Here is a 26,787-nt window from a genome sequence, read left to right on the forward strand (position 1 = left end):
ATCGCCAGCGCTTAGAACTACTGGCACGCATGGAGAAAACAAGCACAGGGGAACTCATCTTTTTTTTTTTTTGGAGTTTTTATATAGTCAATATCCTACAATAATATGGCACCACAAAAATTGCACTATGAGATAAATAGCTATTAGGGCAAGCCTTATTAAAAGCGTTTGAGCCACTGGCGAACCACAAACCGTCACTGGGTCAGACAGTCAGGCTATTAGCTTTAAACGTGGATGCAACGTTCTGCAATTGCAGAATGTTGCATCCGTGGAGAAGAAGTCGAATTTCAGTAAGATACACGTTTTAAAATGCCTTTTTTTAGTGAAATTCATTTCCCTCATTACCTACATTCACCTATCTCAGCTCAAAAGGGTATTCTCGGAATCAGGGGTTTAACCAAAATACATGCTGTGAGAGATTCCAGCAAAACATTAAATATTTTATAAGCCATTAGTGACTAATTTGCACTGTAAAGTAGCAATTATACGTGTTTCACCTGTCAAACAGCTAACAGGTCCTCTCCTTTTCAGGCACCTGCAGGGTTCACTTAAAATTTTAAGTTGTTCCTAAAAGCGTGGGTAAAATATGCCCGTGAAATATTAAGCTGAAACATCGCGGACAACGCCATCGATAGCAATCCAGAAGGTCAGTAATCTAGTAATCTTGAAAACTGCAACAGAACTTCCACATTGGTTTTTGACATGCAAATTATTCACACGCGCAAAAGGAGAAGTAGAATGGTCGGGCATATTATGATGAATCAAGGATCCTATTCAGTTTATCAAACAAACAAAAAGAAGTCACAGAATGCGCAAATAAAAAGAGAGAGTCAAGTAAAAGTTGCTTCTATTCAAGATATCAGCCATCAATGAACTTTTCATACCAATGTTACCAAAGTGACTTGCCCAACTAACGTTCTTAAGGGCAATTCCAGCTACTTTATGCCTTGCTTTGATTTCTGCTAAACACAGTCCCATGATGCTGCTTACAAAATTTTTCTAAGTAAGCCAAACCTTCCCTAAAACGAAGCTTTCCGCTAATCAACTGGTTTGCTTTGTGTTCCGTAGCCATAACAATCTCGGTTTCTTTTCCTTAACAATATCATTGTTTTGTGACTATAAAAGGTTATTATCATGACAATATGTGGAACTGACAGGTACGAAGGAGCAAAAGGGTAGAGTAAGAAGTGAGATAAATAATCAGAATGGAACGAAACTAATAATCAAAAGGGCAAGTATCGAGATAAATAGGACGCACTGTGGTCGTTTTCATTTGGGTAGGGGAAGGTCTTTTTTGGATCGTGGAAATTGAAGGGACAACTTTAATAGAAAGAAGGCAGGGAAGGAAGACGACACTGAAAACACCCATTTCATCCTTCAGCGCAGTGACTGCATGCCATTAATTAACGCTTTGGGCGTTTACATGAAAAATATACTATGCAAGCTAATTATAAAGTTTACCCAGTTAAAAAAATACGGCAAACAACGAATAGCCCCCGTGAGATAGAATAACTTACGCGAGGAGGGAGAAGGAGAGGGCTGAAAAAATCGTCATTTCAAATTCGCTAAAAGAGTAAAATCACCACCCAAAGGAATAAATTATAGAAAGATCTAGAATATCGGGTTTCAAAAGCACCTGAAAATAGTCTGGTATAGGCTAATTCACGGAAAACTCGAGTCTCAAAATTTTGCAGGTTCTTCGTTTGCGCCCCACATATAATGACATCCTCGATACACAGACCAAAGTGATCTTCTTGTTTTAACCAGGTATTCTCGTTTTGCAAAGATGCATGAAAAGGCCGCTGTTACGGGCCTTCTTTTCAACATCTTCTTTCTTGGTCTGATCCGCAAAGCAGCAACTACAGATCAGTGTAACGGACCTCGCCAGATACCCATCCGAGGCAAGATGCTGAAGGGACACATCTATGAAACCCGATGGGTACGATCCGGGTATGCGGAGTGCTTGTTTGTATGCAGAGAGGAAAAAGTCTGCCAAAGCTTCAACTTTGTGGTTAAAGAAAGCAAGTGTGAGTTCAATAATCGCACAAAGGAAGCCTGCAGTCCTGAGGATTTTGTTTCCGACCCTCATCGTCTTTATGTCAAACTTGACGTCAGTAGAGGTACAGAACTTTGAAACTGTTTTAAACGGTTTATAACGGCTTGTTAGGCATTTATCACCTCGAAACAACTTTGTTTCACTTTCAGATAGATTTTTTAGTTTTTAGTTTTGCTTTAAAGGGGCTATATCACAAAGAAAATTGCTGTTTTAAGTCAATTCTGTGCTGAAGTCATTACTTACTGCCTTTAACCTTAAACAAAATGCTTCTGTAGAGTAACGAGGAAGATATCAAACAAATTTCATCAACATTATTTTTTTCATGATTTTTGCAGGCACAGCATTACATAAATTCGAAAAAATTGGCACATTTTTTTTTTCAGTTCAGTTCAATCCATGTTCATCCTTGCCATCAGCAGCAACGAAGACCAGGAAACAGTTTCAATGCATATAAAATACACTCTTAAATACCAAAACTGGGCTATTATTTTTGGAATTTAATTGATCCAAGTATACGTTGTAGCATTTTATAACGATGACAAAAAGCTTGACGTAGCTCTTTTTAGTTCTGTTTTGACTATGCCAACAGTAAATCCATAGAAAGGTAATAATTTGTACATGTCACACAAGGCCACACCTAACGAATTGTCGAGAGCCCGATTACTTGCAGACAAATTAGAAACCAAAATTAAATAGTTTTAAAGTCCGTTTATTGCGTATAGGATTAGCCTGTGTCCAGCGTGTCAGTCTCGCGCGCCTTACGTTACCATCCCCTTTCCACTCCAAACGCCTGCTTTTCAGGCTATATGAGATTAAATTTCTTTTTGCCATGCCGAAAAGGAGATATTTCCTTCAACCTGGGTGGTGTCGTCAGTTTTGAAAAACGACCTACGCTTGTTCGTGTCAAAAGTTTTCTAAAGTTCTAAGGTTAAATTAACCTATAAATACGCAGCAACAAACATTCAACGTTTCACTGTGGCTTAGCTCCTCTCTGGAAGTGACATTGCTGATTCCATGCAAAATCAAGGACGAGCAGGAGTCTTGTAGTGCGATGGTCGAGTGTAGGGAATTTGAAACGAATTTTTTGGGAGAAAAACCTGTCAAACTGAAACACCTTAACAAAAAATGCCCGCAGACAATAGATATGATAAAAAAGAACTGAACCAAAGAATATAATTTATTTGAATGTGTATAATCATGATAACAACATGAACATTGATCTGTTAATTTTTTCAATGTTTAAACGGCTTGTTTTTTTAAATTCTAGTTCCCCTTGGTTCTATTCCTGAGCTGCCAGCGACATCATGCCAGGAAATAAACAAAAACGAAGGCAAAAAATTGGACAGCGGCAAGTACTGGATGTCTTTAAGTGGAAAGATTGATCATGTTTACTGCAATATGAGTACCGTTCCGGAAGGTAAGTTTAATCCTTGCACCAGTATTATTATCATCTATAACGAATATCACACCTGTAATACCAGTTGAGGTACAAAATTTCTGGGACCGCAGCCTTACAAGAGGTCTAGCGTCACCAATACAACTGCCACAGGACGTTCGCAAAGACCTCCCTAAAAATGTGAACCGTTCCAATCAGAGTTGCTTTGTCAATCCTTTTTGTTGTTGCTGCTGTTATCATCATGATCATTCTTCTTGTCTTCTTCCTGTTCTTCTTTCGATTTATTTATCAATCCTCTCTACAGTTGCTCCTTTCTGATTCAGCATTATTAATTATCAACATAGAAAGAAAGCTTCCAAACTTATTCCTTTCTCCACCTCAACCAGAAGACGTAAGACAAATGCTGGGGTTGGTATCAAGATCTTGATTTTATCGTCATTTATCACTTGGTGTGAAAGGATCCAGATTTCAATCCAGGTTCACTTGACGAGACCGTAAGCAAACGGGGTCTTCACGCACAATCTTCTCTCCGGCGTCATCAGTTGCTCTTTGTAAGGCGCGAGTGGACTGCGCCTAACAGGAGAACGTTCGGTCCTTGTTAAATCCTTAAGAGCGGCTTTCTGAGAAGATCAACTATACCTATGCAGGATAGAAAAATTCGATTTTCCCAAACTTTGCCAGGATGAAGGCCTTGATTAACTTGTTTCAAAACTGTAACTTTCAAGTTGCTAAATTATTTTATTTTTTTCTCTAGACAGCTTTTCGCGTTTACCGCCTGGAGGGCCCCAAAATCGACCTAAAAATCCCATCTAATTTGAAAGCTACCACGACAAATGTAAATCCGTAATGGCTAAACGTCATGTCAAGTATTAAATTATCACCTTTTAACAATCATACACTGATGTCAGATTTAAACAAAGTTGAAACCTGAATTTTATTATTATTATTTTTAAATATACGCTCTGTGCTGATGTTGCGTTTCACCAAAATTTAAGTCAAATTCTGTGGCCTAAAAGTCCACCTGGTACATGGATTTTCCTATCGAAACCACTATTCATGATAAAAGTATTACGTCAGCTTAGTTTTTTTCGACAAACTAGATTGGGTAAATAAAACAAATATTTTTTAGAGCCCCTAGAAATCAGGCCGCTGGAGCGGATTTACCTGACCTTTCGACCTATCACGTGACGAGTATTTTTAAAGTATTTGTCTACAAAATGTTTTATTGCGGGTCAAATATCCTGAAAAACAAACGTTGACTGTCAAGTGCATCCGAGGAATACTGTCAAGTCCATATTAATTTACTTTAAATTCGGAACATCTAATCCTCAAAAAACATCTCTTAGCGAACATTTGCTTCGAAGGATAGAATGTAGGAATTAGGCGGCTCAACACGATGCTCGGAAAAAATACATTCAATCAAGCATTGAAAAGAAATGTCACAATCTTAAAGTGGACCTTGCCGTTAGTAAAGTGTTTAGAAGTCCATCTCACCTCAACAATGTCTATCTTAGGAAGAAACGATCATTTTCTGCATCTCATGTGTCGATCATGTCGTACCATGTCGTGACCGGGTTACAACTGACCTTAACAGGTATCCCAAGCTCGTGGAAAGTTATTTTTTGCTTGGATTTTCATATTATCCCCCTATTTCCGATACTGCTTTTTTTCCGTGATTGAATTTTTGCATATTTTTACTTTTATCACCTTCTCTTAAAGGTCGTTGCTTTTTATAAGTACGGGTGAATGTTTTAACTGGTTACTGACATGTTATGGTTCTGAAATGCAAGCGAGTTAACTTATTAAAAAGCGCCAAGAGAGAAACTAGAAGCATTGCACCATTTTGCCAGTTTCTTTTCTTTTCTTTTCTTTTTTTTTTTTTCCATGAAGAAACATCGTTTTACGGTTTAAATACAAACAGCTTAAGACTCTCAGGAAAATCTCCTCTTCCATGACCCCAGAGGAGGCTAATATCAATTTTGCCCATTCCCCCTCCCTCTTCTAGGCATCTGTCAAGCATTTATGATTTTTTCTTCCGAAATCTGCAACTTGCCTTATCATTGTGGCCAGCAAATTCGTCAAAAACCCATCCGTGTCTTCGAAAATGCGTGCAGTTACCCCACCCTTGGGGGAAAAGAGAAAGGTTTATTCCTTTGAATTTGAAAAAGTAAAAAATTGGAAAAATTTGGAAAAAAAATACTAAGCAACTGGAAAGTTACAGTTTTGGAACAAGTCAATCAAGGCCTTCATCCTGGCAAAGTTTGGGAAAATCGTATTTTTCTATACTTCATAGGTATAGTTGATATCAGAAAGCCAATCTTAAGATTTCACTGAGATCAACACAGGAAGCGCAGGAAATCTCGCTGCAGGGTCCTCAGGCATCCGGACTTGATAGAACCAAGAGAGAATGATCTCATTCTCTCTTGATAGAACATATCAATGTCGCTTACGTATGTGACTGGTTCTTGGTGAAACTGCTAAGAACACCCACAAGTCGATTCGTCAGGTCTGGCCCTTGTAGCAACTTAATTGTCCTACCTTGTCGTTCAACGACGTACCTCCGAAAAAGAAAAGAAAAGAAAATCCCTTGGCAATGATGCTGTTCAAAAAGTTAAGTCACACATAGTGTCCTTGAATTTTCTAACTCTTAACAAGCTTCTTTCTTAACCAGTGTTCTCTTTGAATGACTCACTCTTTATTCTCAGGAGAACCATGGATGGTCACTCCGGAAAGGAAGGGGGGTTTCATAATGACTATCGTTGGTGTCACGAATTTCCTGGCCAACCTTTATCTTCAGAAATTTATTGTCTTCTAGTGAATATTCGTGCTCTTTGTCGCTTCTTCGTTTACTGAAGTCTAGTTCGAGCATCTCGCTCAGTACTTGTGGAGTAACCGTACCATTTCTCTAACTTTTCTCATTTCTCTTTTTTTATCATAAAGTGGTGGTCGAGATGTCTACCTATGAACCAACTCCTTTGCAGCAACTCTGTGGCAATTGACATCTGTATTGCTCTAAGCCGCACATATACAGAGGTGCAATAATTACTTATAAGTGATTTGGTTAATTACGCGGCGATCATATTTATGACTTTTAAAGCTTATCTGAAGATCCGGTGCATGAATAGGCAACTCTTATGCTCAATTCGAAGGGAAAGCACATTATTATTACGCCCGAATCATAGCTCACACAGATTCGTCCGGCGCTATAAACGAAGCGTTCAACACGCGATGAGGAAGTCTTCCTTTACGACCTTGGTCTTCCCTCAGCCGAAGGAACAGAAAATACAGAAACACAAAACAGACGAAAGCAAACAGATGGAGACATAATAATCCACTTGAGCTAAGCTGATGATCCTGGCCCGTTGGCGCGTAGAATAACCCACACTATAGCCAACACTATTGCTCATCCAGGAATGGTCTGATGGCGAAAGGAACACCATTTTCACTTCCTTATACGTCTATTCCTGCAGTTTGAGGAAATCAAAAGACCGATCCTGCACCGGTTATTCTTCTGCGCGGAGAATACCCACACAATAGCCAACACTATTGCTCATTCAGGCAAGGTCTGATGGCGAAAGGAACACCATTTTCACTTCCTTATACGTCTATTGTTGCAGTTTGAGGAAATCAGAGGACCGAGCCTGACATTAAGTAACCGTGGAGGCATGTTTATTTGGCTATACTTCTGAGATGTTCCAACGATGGGCGAGCTTAGGCGTTGGCACGTTTTTGGGTGTGGAAAGTTCCTCTTTTATAGTGAATTTCATCGGCAGCTGCACGGGATAACGGGATAACGGCTGAATAATCCATTCAAGTCCTTAATGTCGAGCGACTTTGAACCATGGACGGTCTTCACCATTAGCTGTGTATTCATGCCCTTCACCCTGAACGTGGCTGTGATATCGTTAAAAACGAACGAAGGGGTACAACAGGTGTCGAGCTGGAGCATGATACAGTTTGCTGGTGAAGAGAAGGGCTTAGCTTCTTGGTGGCCTCCTGATTGGGAGGAAGGGTTTCGTCATGTGGTCCTGTACCATGTTGATGTAGACATTAAAGCAGCTCTTAAAGGTCCTTCGCTGGTTACAACTGTTGGCTCGAATTGTGGGATTGTAGAAGTCAAAGCAAATCGTCTTCTTTTTCCTCTTTGGCACTCGGGTTTTCTTCAAGTATTTTTGACAATCATGACTCTTGGTAGAGGTTAGTGGGGTTGAGTGGGACAGCGGTTACCTCCGTCACCTGATTGAAGGAGTGATGCGAAAGGCGATTTTCCCCAGACATTTTTACTTGTAAGAGCCTTTTCCTTTACTAGAACGATCAGGTCGAACTGAGGAACCATCCAAATAATTGAGCGCTCCTCGCTGGAGGCCTTGATCGGTCGAAATTTTCACTTCTGCATTAACAAAGTTCACGAAGTCGGCGGGGGAATCGCCCCTTCTGTCACTCTCCTGTTTTTTTATTCTCGGCGCCATCGGCTTTGAAGCGTAACTGGATGATTTATAAGTGACTATTTTTTACAAGTTTTGAAGATGGTTGAGAATAGAAAGGAGGGTTAGAGTTAATATCGCGCTCTGGCACTGACTAAGCAAGAGGGAAAATCTGTATAATTCCCTCTCATCCCCTGGTTGGATGGAGGTCGTTAATCTTCTTAAGGTGCCTAAGCCGGGGCTGGACATCTTGTAACGGTGCCTATACTTAGCGCCTGGGTAGCCACTTCGTCAAGGTAGAGACATCCGTTGAAAAGGTCCTTGGGTTCTTTGTGTAAATACTGCTCTAATTATTGTAGACTAAAACATCATATGCGCTGAATTTAGTTTCTACTTGCTAGTCACAACTTGGTTTGAATTAGGAATACTCCAATGGATCCCCAGTTAACGTGGTCAGGGTCAGTGAAGGCAGTAAATTCTGTTATTGTTGCTCTTCTAGCAATTCGGTTAACCGGTTTTGTTGCTGAAGAACGTCAAAAAAAGTAATTTGTAATTTCACGTACATCAGCCTGACACTTCACTTGGCAGATAATCTTGTTTCGGTCATCCTACTGCCTCTGTATCCTGCTTCACTAGGTGACTTGCATGAGATCCATGTACACTAAAGGATTCAGACTGAGATGCTGCATTATCTTCGGAAGGGTTCGCATCACAGCATCGTCATATAAATCAGTAGTAAAGTTTAAATTATTTACAGTGTTTGACTTGTCACTTATTCGGCGGCGTTGACCAATTGGCTAGAAGATGTACTAGACGGTTGCGAACGAGCGATAGTGTAGAACATATTCAACCAAATTGAGATCTAGTTCCAAACTCTGTTCGATGGTCTCTTCCGCAGATGAGACTCCAGCGTAAAGTTTTCTCTATACCTCTCGCTCTGGTGGGCGCACCAATCGTTCGCACCTTCAAATCATCCTCAGTCTCAAGATCGTCCAAAAGTGAAGCGTCATTTGTCTTACGTTCTAAAATGTAATACGAAATGAAGCCAGGTTATTCAAACGACAACCGTTTTTTCGCTAGTCGCTAAAGAATCGATTCCCTTTCTTTAGCGACCAACTGAGAGTCCGTCCACCAAATGCTAACGATGATCAATAATTATAGCTCTTTCCTTTCTGGGTGCGCGCCTTAGCCTTAATTGTTACTCTGATTGCTTCTGCAGTGTCTGTAAGATCTAAGCTGTCGGCCGAACGTGTCGCTTTCCGTTCTCACTTGTTCACAAATTTGATGCCTCCCAATTTCCTCGATTGAATCGATAACGTTTAGGGAATTGTACCGCAAATTGGTCACAGTTTTAACTCGCTTTTCATTTTCTGATTAAATCAATTACGATCAGTGCGGTTGCTAGACTAAAACAACATTAAATGTGCACGTAACATGAAAGCAATAGACCAAGATATAATAAAAAAAGGAAAAGTAAACGAAGCAAAGACCTTGAATTAGTTGGACAGGAAATAAATTAACTGCAGTTGAAATCTGAACGGAGCAGATTACTGTTGACCTTTAAAGCAAAATGCCCTAAAAGAAATAACAAAACTTGGACAGATCAGTTCTTAAAACACACACAGAAAAACCTAAAGGAATTAAATACCTAAAAAAGTCTAACAGAATATAAGCTAAGGCAAAAAAAAAGAAAAAACAAATGTGAAAACAAAACAAAGAAAAAATGCACGAAACCTTTTGTAAGAAACGCGAGGAGGAGTATATTTGTTCTTGATTACGACAACAACAATTATTATGCCGTGAGAACTTTCGTAGATTGCTTATATATATATATATATATGACTTTTAATGAGGCATATGAAGTACACGAACTTGCTAGCAACAAGCTTTTTCAATGTTAAAGTAAGTTTTTAGAGGCCAAAATGAGGCCAAATTCAAGAATGTGTCCCATATCAACTCCATACATGTAAAGACATTGTACTGACTACTAACAGCAAGACCATATTACAGTCCAGTACAAGCCAAATGTGTTTCTGAAAGGCCTCAATTTATTCAAGTAATGATACAAAGGCCGTTTTGGGGGTGGAATTAACTGGATTTATGTAAAAAACAAAATGTTTATTATTTGTCTGAATTTGCTAATACGTACCTCTTGAGGTTTCAGGAGCGTCTTAACATTTTTCTATCCATTTTAGGCACAATATCTCTTTGGATTCCTAGGAGTCTATTGAAATTTTCTTTCCGATCTTTTTTTTTTACCAGACATTGATGAATGTAAGAGCGAAATTCATGACTGTCACGTAAAAGCAAGCTGTATTAACACTCTTAGCTCTTATAACTGCACGTGTAGGCCTGGCTACAAAGGGAATGGGACCATCTGTACAGGTATTATAAAAAAGTTGTTCCTCTCTTCCTTGATAAATATGAAATAATACCCAGTTAAACCAAAGTTTAGGGAATGATGGCGACATAGATCGAAGGTTAAAACACTCTTGCTGCAGTAAGTTTCATGTGATCGAAGATCGAAATTTGTGTGATCAGGTTACGAGTGATAGAAGGTCCAAACGCGTGTGATCAAATTACATTCTATGCATTCAGTTCGTTCTTCTTAGTGGAAATCCAAACTAGTTCTAGCTGCAAATCGTGCCGCTCATGCATATGCGCACCTGAAGGTAGCATTGCAGGTACAGTATCGTTTTAAAATCCTGTCTATTTAAATTTTCTTTTCGTTTTTTTTTGTTCCAGACATCGATGAATGCAAGAACGAAAGTCATGACTGTCACGTAAATGCAAACTGTACTAACACTCTTGGCTCTTATAACTGCTCGTGTTGGCCTGGCTACAAAGGGAATGGGACAATTTGTACAGGTATCATGAAAAAGTTGTTCCATTCTTCCTTGGTAAATATTAAATAATACGTAGTAAACACCAAATTTTAGTTAATGAGGGAGAGATAGATGGACAGCCGACACTCCTGCTGTAACGCTATACTTTGCGCAGGTTTCACACGATCGAAAATCAAAATGCGTGTGATCAGGTTACGAATGATAGAAGGTCCAAACGCGTGTAATCAAATTACGGTCCATGCATTCAATTCGTTCTTCTTAGTGGAAGCCCAATCTAATACTAGCTTCAAATCCTGCCGCTCACGCATAATCGCAACCTGAAGGTGGTATTGCTGGCTTCTCTTGTCGCCCGCACTTAGTCAACGAAGTGCACAGCGCTAATATGGCTGTAATCATCGCATATCCAATAAGCGCGAGAACTTCCTAGGATTATCTCCTGGTGGTCTCACTAGAGAGGAGAAGGAGAGAACTTTGCATAGGAGCGAGGCTGCAATCTCAGGTGAAATAGACTTTTTTACCGATACGGCGGCCATATTGAATTTATTAGATTTGATCATCAATTAATGAATGAGCTGAGTATCTTATCAAGAATTATGGAGATCGAAGAGGGTGTTATCCGTCGAGGCCGTAGGCCGAGCCAGATAACACCCTCCGAGATCTCCATAATTCTTCATATGATACGAAAGCCGAATTCAATAATTGTTTTAATATTCATTAAAAATAATTCCTAGTTTAAAAACATAGCTAAAACAAGCTTACCTGCGTCGATGTTAATTTATCTTCGATAGTTTACGTTTAGGTTTGTCCAGCTCCGCAAATATTCTCCAAATAGCGCCTGTCGCCCTCCGAGTTGTCTTCTTGCTGTTTTTGCTATGTTTTTAGCCATTATTTCGCCTAATTTCATGGTGATACAAGTCAGTTGTAAAGGAAGACTGCAATTTCTCAAATTTCGGAACTGAAGCATTCCTCGTTAGTTGCTACTTAGGTCATCGCTTTTGCACGCGGTGCTTAACTGGCGAAATCCACTCCACGGTGATGATAAAAAATCAAATGATCCTGGCACTTTTCCGGCGCTGATCATCGAAAGGTTCCAAATCGTCCTCAGAACGCTTAATCGTCGACTCTTTTCAAGGTGCATGCTTAAATGTGGGATGTATGACGGCAAAAAAAAAAACAACAACAACGCTCGCAAAGATAACCTTTCCGTGATCCTCAGTTCGCTGCCTTTCTCCCATCGCTTCATGCTCAGAGTCAGTCGGGTAATTCATTAACTTTTGTTTCATGATACCCAGATCCCAGCGGCTGTAAGATTGTAAAAATGGACGTAAAGGAAAAAAGGAAAACGGTCAAACGACGGGCTTCTGAGTTCGACTTGATCCAATTTTATTTTTTCACGGTGACACACGAGACTCACGGAAATATGACACTTTTCGCCGGAAACTAGCCGTTCTATTTATAAATCTACTCGGGAAAGGGTTGACTCAAGAAATTAATGGAGATGGAGGCTCCACTTGATGGGCTCCTGATAATGAGTATTATGGTATGCCCAGGGGGGCACTCGCGCAGTTTTTTACGCGCGCTTTTTGGGCAAAAAGAGAATTTTTCGGGAAAAGGGATCATTATTACGTCCAAACATGGCACAAGGTTTTTTTTTCCCATTACAATCTTTTTTAGGAAAACCTAAAGAAAAATTGGCCCAAAAAGCGCACGTAAATACGGAGTGAGTATATCAGATCGTGCTCATGCCCCCTGGGCATCCTATAATACTCCTTAAATCTAATTAATTTAATATGGCCACCGTATCGGTAAAACGGTCTATTATAACCACATTAAGACATCAACTCAAACGCGGTGAAAACACTAAAAACGGCTGTTGTTTTACTGAAAAAGTATACAAGGCTGACTTAAAAATAGAAAGGAAAATACAATAGACCATTTTCTGTGTGTCAAAATTCACACTTGGCTCCGAGGCTTGGGAAAAGAAATGTATTATTCATTGCTGAGCCTCAAGATGATTTCTTTTATTGTAGTCCCCCAAGCCTCGCAAACAAGTATGAAATTTAATATCTCGGAATTGGTCCATTGAAAGGTCTCAATTACATGCGACGAGTAATGTACCAGGCCAACAAGCACGAATGAAAACTTAACTAGAAAATACAAACGGCCAAATAATAAACCAAATAAAAACAAGAAAGCGAAAAGAGAGGCTAAGTACACCTTGTGAGCCTATTATATATACCATCTTGAACGAAACAAACGAACGAAACCATTCTGCAGGCCCGGCCAGGGGTTTTGGGTATTCAGGTATCCGGGGTCTTTATTGCCAACGAGGCAACCGAGCTAAGAAGCGAGGTTGACTCGGCGGCAGATTATAACGCCACGCAATGTGGGCAAAACCCCTCAAATTCTGCGTAACCCTCTAAAATTTGCATTTTTGACCATATTTGGGTGTAAGTAAGACCCCATATTTGGACAGTGACGTCATGGTCTAATATTTATCACTCGTGGTTTGAGATTGCGTGGTCCAGTGTGCAGCTGTTCGTTGTCCATCGGAGAAGGTCGATGACCTAACAGGTGAGCAAGTTTTTATACGATTTCTAGTTTGAAAAGGCTATTAGTGGTTTATATACGCTCACATTTTTATTAGAACCAGCGGGTTCTTCGTAGCTCGATTCGCATTGAACCAGCGTGTTCGCACCTGTGTGTCTGCCTGTCAATTTCGAACGAGGTGTTCTTTCGTCGACTGAGACGTTTTGAAGACTTACGAGAAAAGAAGCGAAGTGATTTATTTTTACATCTTTTAGCAGAAAAAAAATCCTTAAACGCCAGCGTTGCGTATTAAATCAAGACAAACACGTGGTTTCCATCGCTTGATCACTGCGAGCGTTCAGTCGCATACCAACTTTGTCATGTTTCGTGTTTACTGCTTCATGCTGATTGTATCACTCATTGTTTGTGGAAGCAGTTGCTCCATAATTAAACCTCCGCGTGCTTGTTTAAGTGACGATTTACAATTACACAAAATTAGATGTTGTGGCCCGTGCTTATATACGGTCACCTATTACAAACGGAAATATTTGTCTAGAAGAATTCCGTATGCTTCAAATGGTAGTTTTAATCCTTACATAATAACAAACAAGGAAGCACATTTGGTCAATAGAAATCTAGCATTGTCAAAGGATTCAAATTCCCGTAAATCTTCCCAAACCAAACCACATTTACAAGAACGTTTTGGTAAAGAAATATCGCAGTCATTGCCTCGTTCATTCCTCCCCGTTGAGCAAATGCATTTCAGGAATTACTGCCTTGATTTTTCAGGAAAATTCTCATGTGCAATTGATTGTTTTATGGAGTTAAGCTGTTACATTTTTAAAGATGCTATTGAGTCTGTGGAACGTAATGAATTTTTTGAAATGTTATACACAGCATGTGTGCAAGTAAATAGTTGTGAAATCCTTTCCAACCAGTTACATTCAGTCCAACAACCCATTTTTTCCTGGATGAGACAGCACTGTGCCTCTTTTACAGGTATGTCAGATAATGCTGTATTCAATAACATATTCCAAATCAATACATTTGGAGAATTAACGTTTGGTTTAAAATCATTATTTCTTATTCAACATACCGATCATTCCATTTGTTCAGAGTATAACCAGGAAATCACCAAATCCACAGATGTTTTTGTCTTGTATATTACCTATCGCCATATAAATCAGAATGGTTTTGAAAGTTCTGTATCAGAAGCTATGCTGCCAAACATCAATAGACTTTTTTGTGTTTACTGCCAAAATCATTCTGGAAGTGTTGCTTCACTTCGACACTTTGTGTGCCTGCCAAACTTTTTAATGATAGAACTGTCACCTGATTGTATAACTCAAATGTTTTTTTCCACATGATATGGAAACCTTAGGAGTTTCATACTGCCTTAAAGGAATTGTTAGGTGTTTAAATAGACATTTTACTGTTGCCTTAAAAAGTGAGAGAGGTTGGATCTATATTGATGATTTGTGTGTTTCTGCAAGGCGTTTCTTATCCTTTCAAGAAGTGTTGTATAGTTATCGGGATGGCTGGTTTTTTGCCATATTTCAAAAGTCTGAGTCTGTAGACATCAGTTTACATGAATCTGCAAATCAGACCTGTAATAGCTTCACCATAAATCCAGTTGTTTGCAAATCAGTTTCAAAAGACTCTTGCAGTAGGAAAGAAGTGAAGTTAAACCAAAAAGTCACAAGTTATAAAAAGGATAACAGAGTCAAATGTAATAACTATATGAAGTGTTACAGAAAACAGCCAGAAGTCAAGGCAAAAAAAAATGCATACATGCAGAAGTATAGAGCTAAAACTTATTCTCAACTTGACTTAAACGAAAGGGGCAAATTAGAAATACGTAAAAGAAATGAAAACCAAAGAAATGATTTAGTAATTACATTTACAATGAAGAGGAAAAGTCAAAGCATTAATTCCTCAAATGATACATATTATGCAGATGAAAACATTAAACGACCTAAACAGGAAATAAGAAAAAGGTCTTCACAAACATCTAGTGAAGTGAAGAAAAGAAAAAAGTTGTACATGCTGGCATACAGGCTCAAGAAAAAAAATTCAGATAGTAGTGTAATGACTGAAGGAGTAACAAGTCTGAAAAATGGAGTTTCTAGCCAGGAAATGTATTTATCTGAGTTTAAAATAAGTAACTGTGGAGAGCTTCACCAACAAGAGTGGGCAAAACTGAACATGCAAAAGTTTCTTGATTCGATGAAGTTAAGAATTTCTTTATGTCAATGCTGTCATGAAGCATGGCCACTTCACATTAAAACAAAAAAGAAAAAGGAACCATGTATTTGTACCAGGTGCTTAAGAGACAAGAATGATACAAAAAAGTTTTCATTGAAAACAGCTAGCTACCATCTGCTGTGCCAGTAGAACTTGAAAATCTGACACAAATAGAAGAAATGCTCATAGCCAGAGTGTTCCCCGTTATGAGTGTTTATACTAAGCCAGGAGGGCAGAGAGCATATAGAGGCCATTGCATCAATTTTCCCCAAGAAGTTCAACAGCTTTTTTATACTTTGCCTAGGCATAGCATGTGTTATTGTGTTAACTATAATGATGATAATAGGGTTATTGTTGCTGTCACTGTAAGCGCATTGATGATCATGCATCCTGAATTTGTTTGCTTTTGTTTCGTTTACTAAACAACTATGGGTACATCCAAAAAATATCCCCCGTCAAAACCGCTGCAAGGTCCAGACATGATTGGTTTGACTTTCACCTGCAAGTTTCACCGACTAAAGAGCAAAGAGTAGTTGGATTTGACAAAACAAAACATCCCAAGATCAAGCACTTCCAAGAAACCAAGTCTTCCGTCTTGTTAAAGAACCTTCTTATACCAGATGATGAAGACAACGACTGGCTTTTCAACCAGCAATCCTATGTGTCGCAGTGTGCAAATGCTGATGTACCATTCTCTATGTATCAAATTTTGTCAAGTCAGAACGTTCCGAGTCAACATCACAGGAAGCGTCTGATGTTCTCTTTACGAGAACTGAAAGAAATGGCGCCCAATCAGAAAGTCAACGTCCATGCATGCAACTCTGTCAATGGGAGCTCAGGAGCTAAACAAGATAGAAACCGAATCCAGTCAAGCTTTATCTGTCAAAGAAGACTGCATATTGGAAGACGAAACGGGCACAATGGAACTCCACATATGGGAACCGTTATTTACACAACTGAAAAGCAACAAGGCCTATTACTTTCAAAACTTCACACTACGGTATTATCAAGGATCAAAATTCCTTAGCACCAACAGGAATACAACTTGCAGTGAGGAAACCACAACTCTCAAAAAATTAGTGGGCCCAGAAATATTGACAAATCCAGAAAGAGAGATCATTGCAAGTCAACTAAAATATGATGCCAGTTTAAGAATTTTTAGTGCATGCCAACTTTGCAAAAAACGAATTGGGGATGAGTCGGGCGAGTCAGTGAGATGCCAAAACTGCAAAGTGCGACAAAGCATCATCAACTGCAGGCGGGAAGGCTCTATCAAGCTGTTTATTCAACACAATGAATCGGAATTGTGGCTCACTTCATTTACAAATGAAATCGAAAACCTCCTGAAGAATACAACAGCAAGTATGAGCAGCACCGTAGATGAAATAGAAGATGCCCTTAAGAACCTAAAGGATGTCAAATTGAAATAAAACTCCCAACGGAACATTTTCAAAGAAGTACTAAACTTGTAATTTCCACAGGAAGTACTGTGGTACTAAACAAATCAACCATTTTGTGGACAAAGTTAAAGAATTTCAAAAAAATGACATGTGAACTCTAGTGAAACAAAGTGGAAAAGAAACTGTTATTTAAGTTCGTGAACAGACCAATACAATCAAAGCGTTCAAAGTTTTGTTACCTACATTTTTTGCTATCTATAAGAACGTTATAAAACTTTGATATTTATTACTGAGACGTGCTACGAATTTAAAAAAATTCGTTTGTACAAATTCAATTGTTGTATTTGTTGTTTCATACCATGAAAGAAAACAACCATATAGGCACTTAATACATTGATTTCAATAATTTCAAACAAAGCACTGCTGAAGTGTAGACAGTAGACACTGCTTGCTATTAACTTGTTCAAGTTCAATTTTCAAGGATTGATTACGTTTATCGTTTAAAATAGGATGAAATTTGCAGTGAAGATTTGCTACCAAAGACGCTTTAAGCTTCTGTGACCAGGTTAACCTAGAATGTACCAAAGTTGTTGTTTCAAACCCCTCAGGGGGTTACTCAACCAATATTCAGGTATAGGTGAACCGCCGAGGTTTGAAACCCTGACCCTGTTTAGGACAAAAATATCCTTAAATATATACCCTCTTAGGTCAACAACGCCAATTATATACTCCGTTTAGGATAAACGAAAAAAGCGCCGTCGTGTTTAAAGCTATTTATGAATTTATTGGCAATTACTGTAGAGTAAAAACACAATACGGGGCGGAGAGGTCAAAAACCATAACCTGTCCAGCGGCACATTCCCGTATAGGCAATATAAGGGCGTACCACCCCACCCTTTTACAGTCCCTTTACAATCTCCTGTATTAATTCTTATGTTGGCTTTATTAATAATAGACAAATCAATTTAAAACTCCGAAAATTGTCCACCGATTCACGAAGGACCGTTAGGCACATCCCACAAAAGGTTATCGAATTCTCCTCGTTGGCACTTGCCGGAAGGTACCCCTAGTTTATTCAGGTATACGGTATTTCGGTGGTACATATAGGTATTTAGTATCTTGCTTTCTTAATCTTTGGCATTTGGTATTTAGGCACGAGGGTTTGAAGATTTGTTTTAATACATGAATGTATGTCGACACAATGATTGAGATGTGTTCAACAGAATTTCGCCAGGGCTTGGGAATGGAAAGGAATGGATAAAGGCTGCGCCCTGTAGTGCACCAAAACTTATAGGCATTCTGTGTCTGGGTGTATTAATTATATCTCAGCAGGCTGTCTAACCATCCCAATTTCTTAGAGATTGCCCCGATTTTGCTTGAAAAACTTTAATCCTGACCAATGTGCAATTCTTAATATATAGATTTAGCCAGGGCTAAAAGCGAAGCTCCCATTATCAAACAATAAAGTTGTATTCCGCAAATCAATTAACTTTAGAGCACATTCATGTGACTTTTGAGGGAAAGGCTAAGTGCAAGGGAATGAATGCAGTATTTCACAATTTTGCAACACAAATTGCACTCATTCAATATTGAGGTCGACCGAAGTAGGCGTGGGCTTTTAGCGAAACAGTTCAAAAATTTCCAAAATCACCTATACGGCCAGCCGGTTCTCACTTTTGAAAAGCTTCAAGTTTGCAGTGCGAGCTGTTTAGAGTGTTTGAATGAAAATTAAAAATCTATTACGTTTATTTTTATCTATGGGTTTATAATGATGTGTAATCTTCAAAAGCGTTTGATACGCGCGGAATTTTGAGTACTCCTGCAAACAATGTTCATGAACGACTGAGAACAAACGGAACAGCGATTAAAATTGCAAGAGAAACTACGGCTAACAATCAATGAAAGAAATATAATTCGGCGAAAGATATGCAGAGACAACAATTTTCATTCACAAAGACAAGTATTAAAGTGTCTCTAAAATCCTGATTCTTGAGGCTCATTAGGCTTAATAGTCTTATTTGTACACCCAAAGATAGCAATCATGTTCGATCACAGTAGATTAGGCCTGGAAAACAAATAGACCTATTCGTGTATTAAATTCGTGTATTGTATTTGCATTAGCTGTTGCATCATAATGTGGTATTCACCAGTCTCTCCAACATTGCTCCGTTAGAGAGACTATGGATAATTGGACAACCCCGAAATATAATTTTAAGAAACACACGAGCCACGATAGTCCTTGATGGCAGCCAATTGACACGTTGCATTCCTCTGTCTAAAAGGGAGGCCAAAATAAAAAATCAGGCCGGATTTTTTGTGTTCGACAAAGTTTACAAGTAAATCTTGGCGACGAATCTGGTGGCGTGTAAACCAGCCTTTTAAACATACTTTTTCTCAACACGTCTCAGGTAAGCAGTACTATGAGGCCCTTTTTTTTATCATACAGACCTCGGACAGAATTTGTTTTTTTTTTTGCCCTATAATGCACCAGTCAATTCCACCTGCGCCCAGCACCCCCCCCGGGCTGACCCCCGGGCATTAGCATTTTTTTTGCCTTGGATGGCAAATTCCCGTGGGTGGGGACTCTTGAGCTGTCAAATCCCCTGGGGTGGGGACGGAAAAAGAGGGCAAATGCCCCCTCCTACGTCAACGCTGTAACATTTTTCATTGATCGCACGGTCGAATAGTGCCATTTTAAGCATTTTAATGTGCGACTTTTTGTTTCAATTAACGTCTTCCTTTGTAATAGCGTTAGGATTCTAACTAAAACTTCACGCCGCGACGACATGCACCAGTGTATGGTTTTAGTACTGATATAAAATTATTGACATCAAAATTAATGCAGCGCTGTAAAGTTATATGTTATGAATAGTTTTATAAATGTGAAAGGATGTTCTTCAAATAATATGAACAGAAATTTGATACAATGACCAAAAAATGTTGATTCACATGGATAGCTCAAATTCGCTATGTAATTCTGACTTGATAAGCAATGAAGACACGCATGCATAAAATCGAGAACATGCCTTTACAACCCTCTTCAATTTATTCCTGTCCTTGATAGATGAGCCAATCTGCCTTTTTTCCAGTAAAATCTTCTGTGTAGTTATATTCTGATAGGAAACCGCGTGAGTGTCAAAACCTCGGGAATGGCCCCGGGGTTGGCGAATGCTCGGCCCCCAGGCAGTGCAAAATTTGCAAATGCCCCACCCCCGGGACTGACAAGGCGTGCAAATGCCCCGCAGTAGCCCGGGGGGGGGGGGGGGGGGGGGTTGGGCGCAGGAGGAATTGACTGATGCATAATTCTGCAGTTTTTCACAATTTTGCAAGACAATTTGCACTCATTCAATATCCACGACGTCAAAGCACGCGCTTCCTTTGCACAACAAATTATAGCATTGAATTATAAAACGTTTTCATGAAAAGAATTCCATAATGCGGGACTTTTTCGTTAGAAAAATCTGGTCCTATGTGTATATGCAGGGTAATAATTATGGGCTTTTAGTGAAAACGATAAAAAAAAAATTCCCAAAATCACCTTTTCGGCCAGCCGGACGGGTTCTCACTTTTGACAGGCAAATTTGCAGTGCGATTAATAGAGTTACCATTTACGCTTCAACATGATAGAGAAATTGTTATGTTTAGGTTTTATCTCCCTTTATTTATTAAACTGTGTATGGTTTTGTTATGTGTAATCTTTAAAAGCGAGTGATATTTACGCGCGGCGTTTTGAGTATTCCTGCATGCGATGTTTATGTTCGACTGGAAACACCTGGTGCAGCGATAAAAATTGCGGGAGGGACTACTAACAATCAATAAAATAAATATAATTCGGTGAAACATGTACAGAGACAATAATTTTCATTCATGAAGAGAAGTATTGAGAGTAAAGTGTCTCTGAAAATCATGAGTCAGGTAGGCATAAACTTGTTTATGTTTTAAGCCGGCTTCCCCGTGTTTGCTCTTTTTCAAGATGAGCTCGAGGCAAGAAAATCGCTCAGAACTTTCTATTTATAACCAAAATCATAACTAAATGATCTTCGGAACCTTTTCTTTGAATTTGCGGTCAAAAAATGTCTAAAGGCTTTTTCGTGTATAAACTTAAGCCGCATAAAATATAAGCTCGACTTCAGGAAACCGAAAAAAAAAAGACACATCAAAGACAATAATTGCTCAGGCTTACCAGTCGAGATGCTGCTTGTGAAGGTCATCAAGTGTTCCAGAATCGCTGGACACTTTTCTACCCTCTTACGCCTCAAGCAAGGGCAAGTGAGTAAGCTCATTCTTGAAAACGATACCATCCGAAATCGGATTTCCAATGACTTTGACACGCGTTGCATTTGTCAACAAAAAGCGCAATAAACAAACCAGCCATGAATTACAGAACAATCTTGATAGCAGCTGTATTTCATTTTGTACACCAAGTAGAAAAAGACAGTTTAAAACATCACAACATGAAACAAAACTCTGTCAGCTCCAGCTATCAGTAAGCAAGTTTCCAGACGCTGCATAAATTTTCCGCATGAACTCACCTGTCAAATTTTGACCAATCAGAACATAAAAATTGGACGTAGAGCGTGATCAACGCGTGAAGGTGAGAAAAGTCAAAAGCGATTGCCTAACCTGCATGTAAAAGCGGGTTAAATTTTCGCGTCCGAAGTCAGTTCGAAATCAAAATTGTAAAAATGCTGCTCATAAACACGACTTATTTCATATGCATTAAAAAAAATGAACTTGAGCCTGCGATCATTTGAAAAGTAGCAACTTGTCAGCGGATACCTTCAAAAAACACTCGAACTCAGTGGGTCGATACCTGAGCCCGCGATACGGTCAGGCGATACTGGTCAGCAGAAACACTATTTTGGCAGCTGTCAATTAATCAAAACATAGAAGTACAATATCAGGTTTAGCTAGAAAGTGTGAGATTAAACATGGGTATGCCTGTGGTGCGGGCGGGCGTACGCTACGTCATAACCAAATTTTATCGGATGGATAGTTTACCAAATTTTGTTACCCATGGTGCTCCGCCGCGCGCGCGAAGCGCGCGCGAGAGCTCCTTATAAGCGTGAAACCAATAGATAAGAATAACTTAGACAGCTATACCGCGTATCTGGTTCATAAATCCATGCATCTGCTCAGTTTGGCTCGATTTGAAACAGGCTGGCTTATTATATTGATGTTCCAACGTCATATTATGTTTACAAGAGCATTGTGGGTTGCCACTTCTCGCTTCTTACTAATATTGTTCTTCCAGTCAAAGGCGTTTGTAAATTTCCTGATGCTTCAGAGAAAAGCCTAGCAACTCCTGTTAGTAACTTAGTAGTGACTGAATAAGAAAATTAAACATACGAGTCGGTCCAAATACTTGACAAATAAAGCAAGAAGCGATTGGAGTAAAGCACATGGTTGAGCCAGCATTGCAATGATCAGCTGTGTTGTTGATCCGCACGAAAGAGAGGCAAAATGTCCTACATGAACTAACATCTTGTGAGATTTCATCTGAGTGAAATAGGTCTACTGAATAGGATTCGAACAGGATTTTGCTCCATCTTGCCATTCTGTTAATTAACTGATATGTGAAGTCATTAACACTGAAGAAAGTCAATTTCAATGGGCTTAGCTTTTCCCCTGAAGTGATTGTAGGAGGGGTATAAATATGGACTTACTCGTAAAAAAAATTGCTAAAAAAAGACGGAATACGGACAACGGTTGGCGTTTAAAAAGAGGAAATTAAAGTTAAAATATTAAAAAAAAAAAATATTGAAAACGTCTCCCATAGGTCTTCACGACCTTCATCAGTAACAAAATAGCTCGTATGGAAAACCTTTAATAAATTCAAGGAACAAAATTTATTTAACAATGACCATTGAACGATTGCCCAACGAATTGAAACGCAAGAGAACCATAGCTCTTTTGAAAGACTATCGCACCGCGATAACAAGGATCCACCTTAGACCTAATTTCTTTCTCCTCTCAGATATAAACGAATGCACTACCAAAACCGACAACTGTGACGTGAATGCTGCATGCACTAATACAGTTGGTTCCCACGTGTGTGCATGCAAGTTTGGTTCCTCCGGTGATGGAATCACGTGCTATGGTAATTATTAAAGATATAAAATTAAAAGTTAGGGAAGACATGTTTATTGTAATTTCTTTTTATGCTAGTTGTATGTACATGAAGACTGGAGTTTTGTGCGGCTTATACGTACTCCATGATATATATCTTTTATTTTATTTTATATATTTCAATTGCAACAATTCTGTAATTTCAACAATAATTAGATTCTACCAAACATGACTAAGTCTGCTCAAGAGCCCATGCCCATAATTTCGCGTTTTCGCAGAGATGTATATTTTCAGACTGCTTTTCTAGTCAACAAGGCCTGGAGACCAGCTAATAGTATTTTTGATGTTTTGATGATGGTTATTTATTATTAGAGCGTGTTCTTTTACGTGGCCATATATATTATTCAACAAAAGAAAGTATTATAAAAGAAAAGAGTTCAACTCCTACATGATTGGTTTGAAACAGCCAACATGACGGCCGTTCCATTGTTTTGGAACACCAATATGGCCGCCATGACATCATGTGAAAACGCTCAATTCGTATTTCTTATACTTACCGGATGCGCACACATACGAAGCGGTGCGTCCATTTTCGCTTGAAAAAGTACTCCACAGATATGCTAAAAATAAACTGATCTATTGCTTAGGCTTAGTATGCGGGTCGCACTCTTCGGACTTCGGAATATGGGCATAAGATTCTGAAATAATTCAGGTAGATTTTCTTGCTTGATTGATTGACTGATTGACTGATTGATTGATTGATTGATTGATTATATCCATTTTGAAATCACTGGCGATCCTTGCAATCTGATTGGTTGTCAGCAGTGTGATTTATTAGCGAATCACTCTGTCTTTTTGCTTTAAATCGCCTCGTTCATGTTCTCCTAAATTGCATCATTTCTGTTTTTAATCGCACCATTTTTGCTTTATATTGCATCATTTCTCTTCCGGGTAGAAAAAGAGATGAAAAGCCTTTTCGTCCCGCTTTCATCAAACCGGCTACTTGGTCAAATAAATATATTTGGTACTGACTGAAGTTTCCGATTTCAAAATGGCTGTAATAAAGTGGTAATTGAACTTCGTGTCGTGCAGTGTTGGTCTGACATCAGAATTGTGATTTCAAATCGAACTCGCGCTTGTCCGATTTTCAAATCACGCGTATGATTTCAGACCAAATTACACGATTAATTATGAAGTTCAATAACCATTCTATATTTTGTCTCGATGATATCCGTATATTCTATGAATCATCTCTTCCAATAGATTTTGGAAAACTGTAAACGTTAACTTCTTCCATTGTAAATGCTGATCAACAAAATTATCAATCCAGCCCAATTGGTTAACTTAATTGCCTTTGCCCATTTGAGCATCCTGACATAACCTTGGAATCTATAAGAATCATTCTGATACAGCCCTTACCCTTCTTACACACCAATCAGTGGCTCTCATATTTGATACCCCCCTCCCCTCCCCCCACAAAAAATATAGATATCATTTCTGATGCTGCCTGTAAGACGATAGTCGTTGTGAAGTCCCTATTTTCTAATTTTAAGACAATTATAACAACTGGAATTGTCGACGTCTTTATGTCGCGGAATATTCCTGATTCAGTTTCAGTGTCTCTTGACAATATATTGATACCTTTTCGAATTCTTTGACTCAAGTGTTTACCTTGAAGACAATTGACTATTTTCCAATTCCCCATAATGCACTCTGTCTGCCCCCCAAATTTTGCATAACTTATTGTCTTAAAATGCTCTTGGGAAAATGCAATACTCCCAGGAGCATTTAAAAACAACGGTTTATGCAAAATTTGGGGGGCAAACAGAGTGTATTATGGGGAATTGGAAAATAGAGAATGGCGATATCATTAAGGAGGCACTGATTCCCCTTTATAAAGGCGATATTTCATGGGACTATTCGCAACGAGGATTTTTAACGCAACACTGATTGCAGCATTAATGCGACATTGTTTCTGATTGTTGCAACATTGTCACCATAAAAATTGTCGTTGCAAATCGTCTCGAGTAACATCGCCTTAAAGAGTCCTTGATCACAATCAGTCTGGTCTGTTATGAGGGGTGATCTCAGCGAGAAGAAACTGAAACCTCCACAGCCTTGATTTCATGCATATGCTAACTCCTCACAAACAGCCACCGGCCATTAAGTTTCGTCTGCCACAATGAAGGCCTTACTTCAGTTCTGATTATCACCCTAAAAGGATTATCAACTGATGGGTTTTGATATTATGTTTTGGTTATTTAAATACAATTTAGACCGCCATTATTAGTATAGGTAGTCATACGACTTCGAGTTCAATTTGGAATTTATTTGCATGAATGAGTTTTTCCAAAAGTATCAACACTCGTGGCATGAGCCCGTCGGACGAATGCAATTTGACCGTTTTGAAAAACACTCGAATGCAAATAAATTCCGAATTGAATGAGAAAAGTTGTATGATCACTTTCTAACAATAAACATAAAAAAATTATACTTGCCTGACTTTAATTGTTTGAAAGCTTTGGAAACCAGCAGATTGCAGCGCTTTATTGGTTCTTGTATATTTCTATTGTCTATTAGTCAATCAAAGTTTTCCATTCTCTAAGAAATTTGCATTATTTTCCTTCTTTTTGCATTATTTTCCCTCGTTTTTTTGCACTTTGTTTTCAGTTTACTAAAACTGTACTGCTCTCAGTCCATCAGATTCAAGAAATGTTTTCATGTATATTATTAAATACAATACATTGTCATTATCAGCTCCTTGGTCGTTTACAACGAATGGACAAGGGCGTAACGGCAGCATTCAGACTTTTACAGTGCCAAAAACCACTCGCTATCGAATCAGAGCCTGGGGAGCACGAGGAGGAACGCACTCCACAAACTATGGAAGTTATCCCGGAACTTACTACGGTGGAAAAGGTGCATACAAAGAGGGCACGTTTACCTTCAATAAAGGAACTGTACTAAATATTGTGGTGGGACAAAGAGGAGGAGATTCAGTGGAGGTAAAAGAGGGACGGTCCACTAACATGACAGCTGCTCAGCTGGGACTGTCTGTAGAGGACAATGCTGGTACCGGGGGAGGCGGAGGGAGCTTTGTTTATACAACAAGTAACGTGCTTTTGTTAGCTGCCGGAGGGGGAGGGGGTGCATCTAGTGGGTATAACGGGGTGGATGGTCAGTCGGGTACTAGCGGCACCAGTAGCGTTGGAAGAGGTTCAAGTCAGGTTCGTAGCGGAGGATCTGGAGGGAATCCTGGTCACTGTAACAGTGCAGGCGCTAGTTACCATGGGGGAGTGGGTGCCGGATGGTCAGGCCAAGGTTGTTCCAGGGCCGGGCCCCCACATGGTGAAAGAGGCGGCTCACGTGCTCAGGGCTGGGTAGGTGGACGTGCTGGAATGATGAATAGTGGCAACAACGGAGGGCCTCCCCCTGGGGCCGTAGGAGGGTTTGGCGGTGGCGGAGGAGGATCGGAAGATAATGGTGCCTCAGGAGGAGGTGGAGGGTACTCTGGGGGAGGTAGCGGAACATACCCAAACCAAGCAGGCGGGGGAGGGGGCTCTTACTGTAGGGGCTCGAATTGTTCAGGCGTGAGTGGAGGTAACTCAAATGACAACGGATTTGTAAAAATCGTGGAATTGTCTGACTAAACCAAGAAACCAAGGCCATGTCAAAAAGAGAAATCGTTTCCACTGTCGGCTTATTACTGATTATTATTAAGAGTGTCCTGTAGTAGAATGTCAAGTACTGTTATGTATATTAATGTATTATAGTAATCTGCGATCGAATGTTATGAACGTTTATCAGCAGAAATAATAATAAT

At 39.3% G+C, this 26,787-nt stretch overlaps 1 protein-coding gene across 1 annotated transcript; it reads left to right on the forward strand.

Moving 5' to 3' along the window:
- Positions 1 to 1,771: 1,771 nt before the first annotated feature.
- On the forward strand, positions 1,772 to 26,787 carry LOC140925245 (uncharacterized). The gene is made up of 5 exons (XM_073375237.1): positions 1,772 to 2,120; positions 3,324 to 3,473; positions 10,139 to 10,261; positions 10,622 to 10,744; positions 25,722 to 26,787. The coding sequence occupies exons 1-5, from the start codon at positions 1,787 to 1,789 to the stop codon at positions 26,612 to 26,614; spliced, it is 1,623 nt and encodes a 540-aa protein (XP_073231338.1). The 5' UTR covers positions 1,772 to 1,786; the 3' UTR covers positions 26,615 to 26,787.

The sequence above is a fragment of the Porites lutea genome, chromosome 14, assembly GCF_958299795.1.
Source record: "Porites lutea chromosome 14, jaPorLute2.1, whole genome shotgun sequence".
Classification (NCBI taxonomy): Eukaryota; Metazoa; Cnidaria; class Anthozoa; order Scleractinia; family Poritidae; genus Porites; species Porites lutea.

What these genes read in the sequence shown, in the direction of transcription:
- LOC140925245 (XM_073375237.1), top strand. Translation starts at nt 1,787, where the DNA reads ATGCATGAAAAGGCCGCTGTTACGGGCCTTCTTTTCAACATCTTCTTT. An exon ending in CAAACTTGACGTCAGTAGAG is followed by an intron (nt 2,121 to 3,323) that starts GTACAGAACTTT and finishes TTTAAATTCTAG; the next exon opens with TTCCCCTTGGTTCTATTCCT. An exon ending in TATGAGTACCGTTCCGGAAG is followed by an intron (nt 3,474 to 10,138) that starts GTAAGTTTAATC and finishes TTTTTTTACCAG; the next exon opens with ACATTGATGAATGTAAGAGC.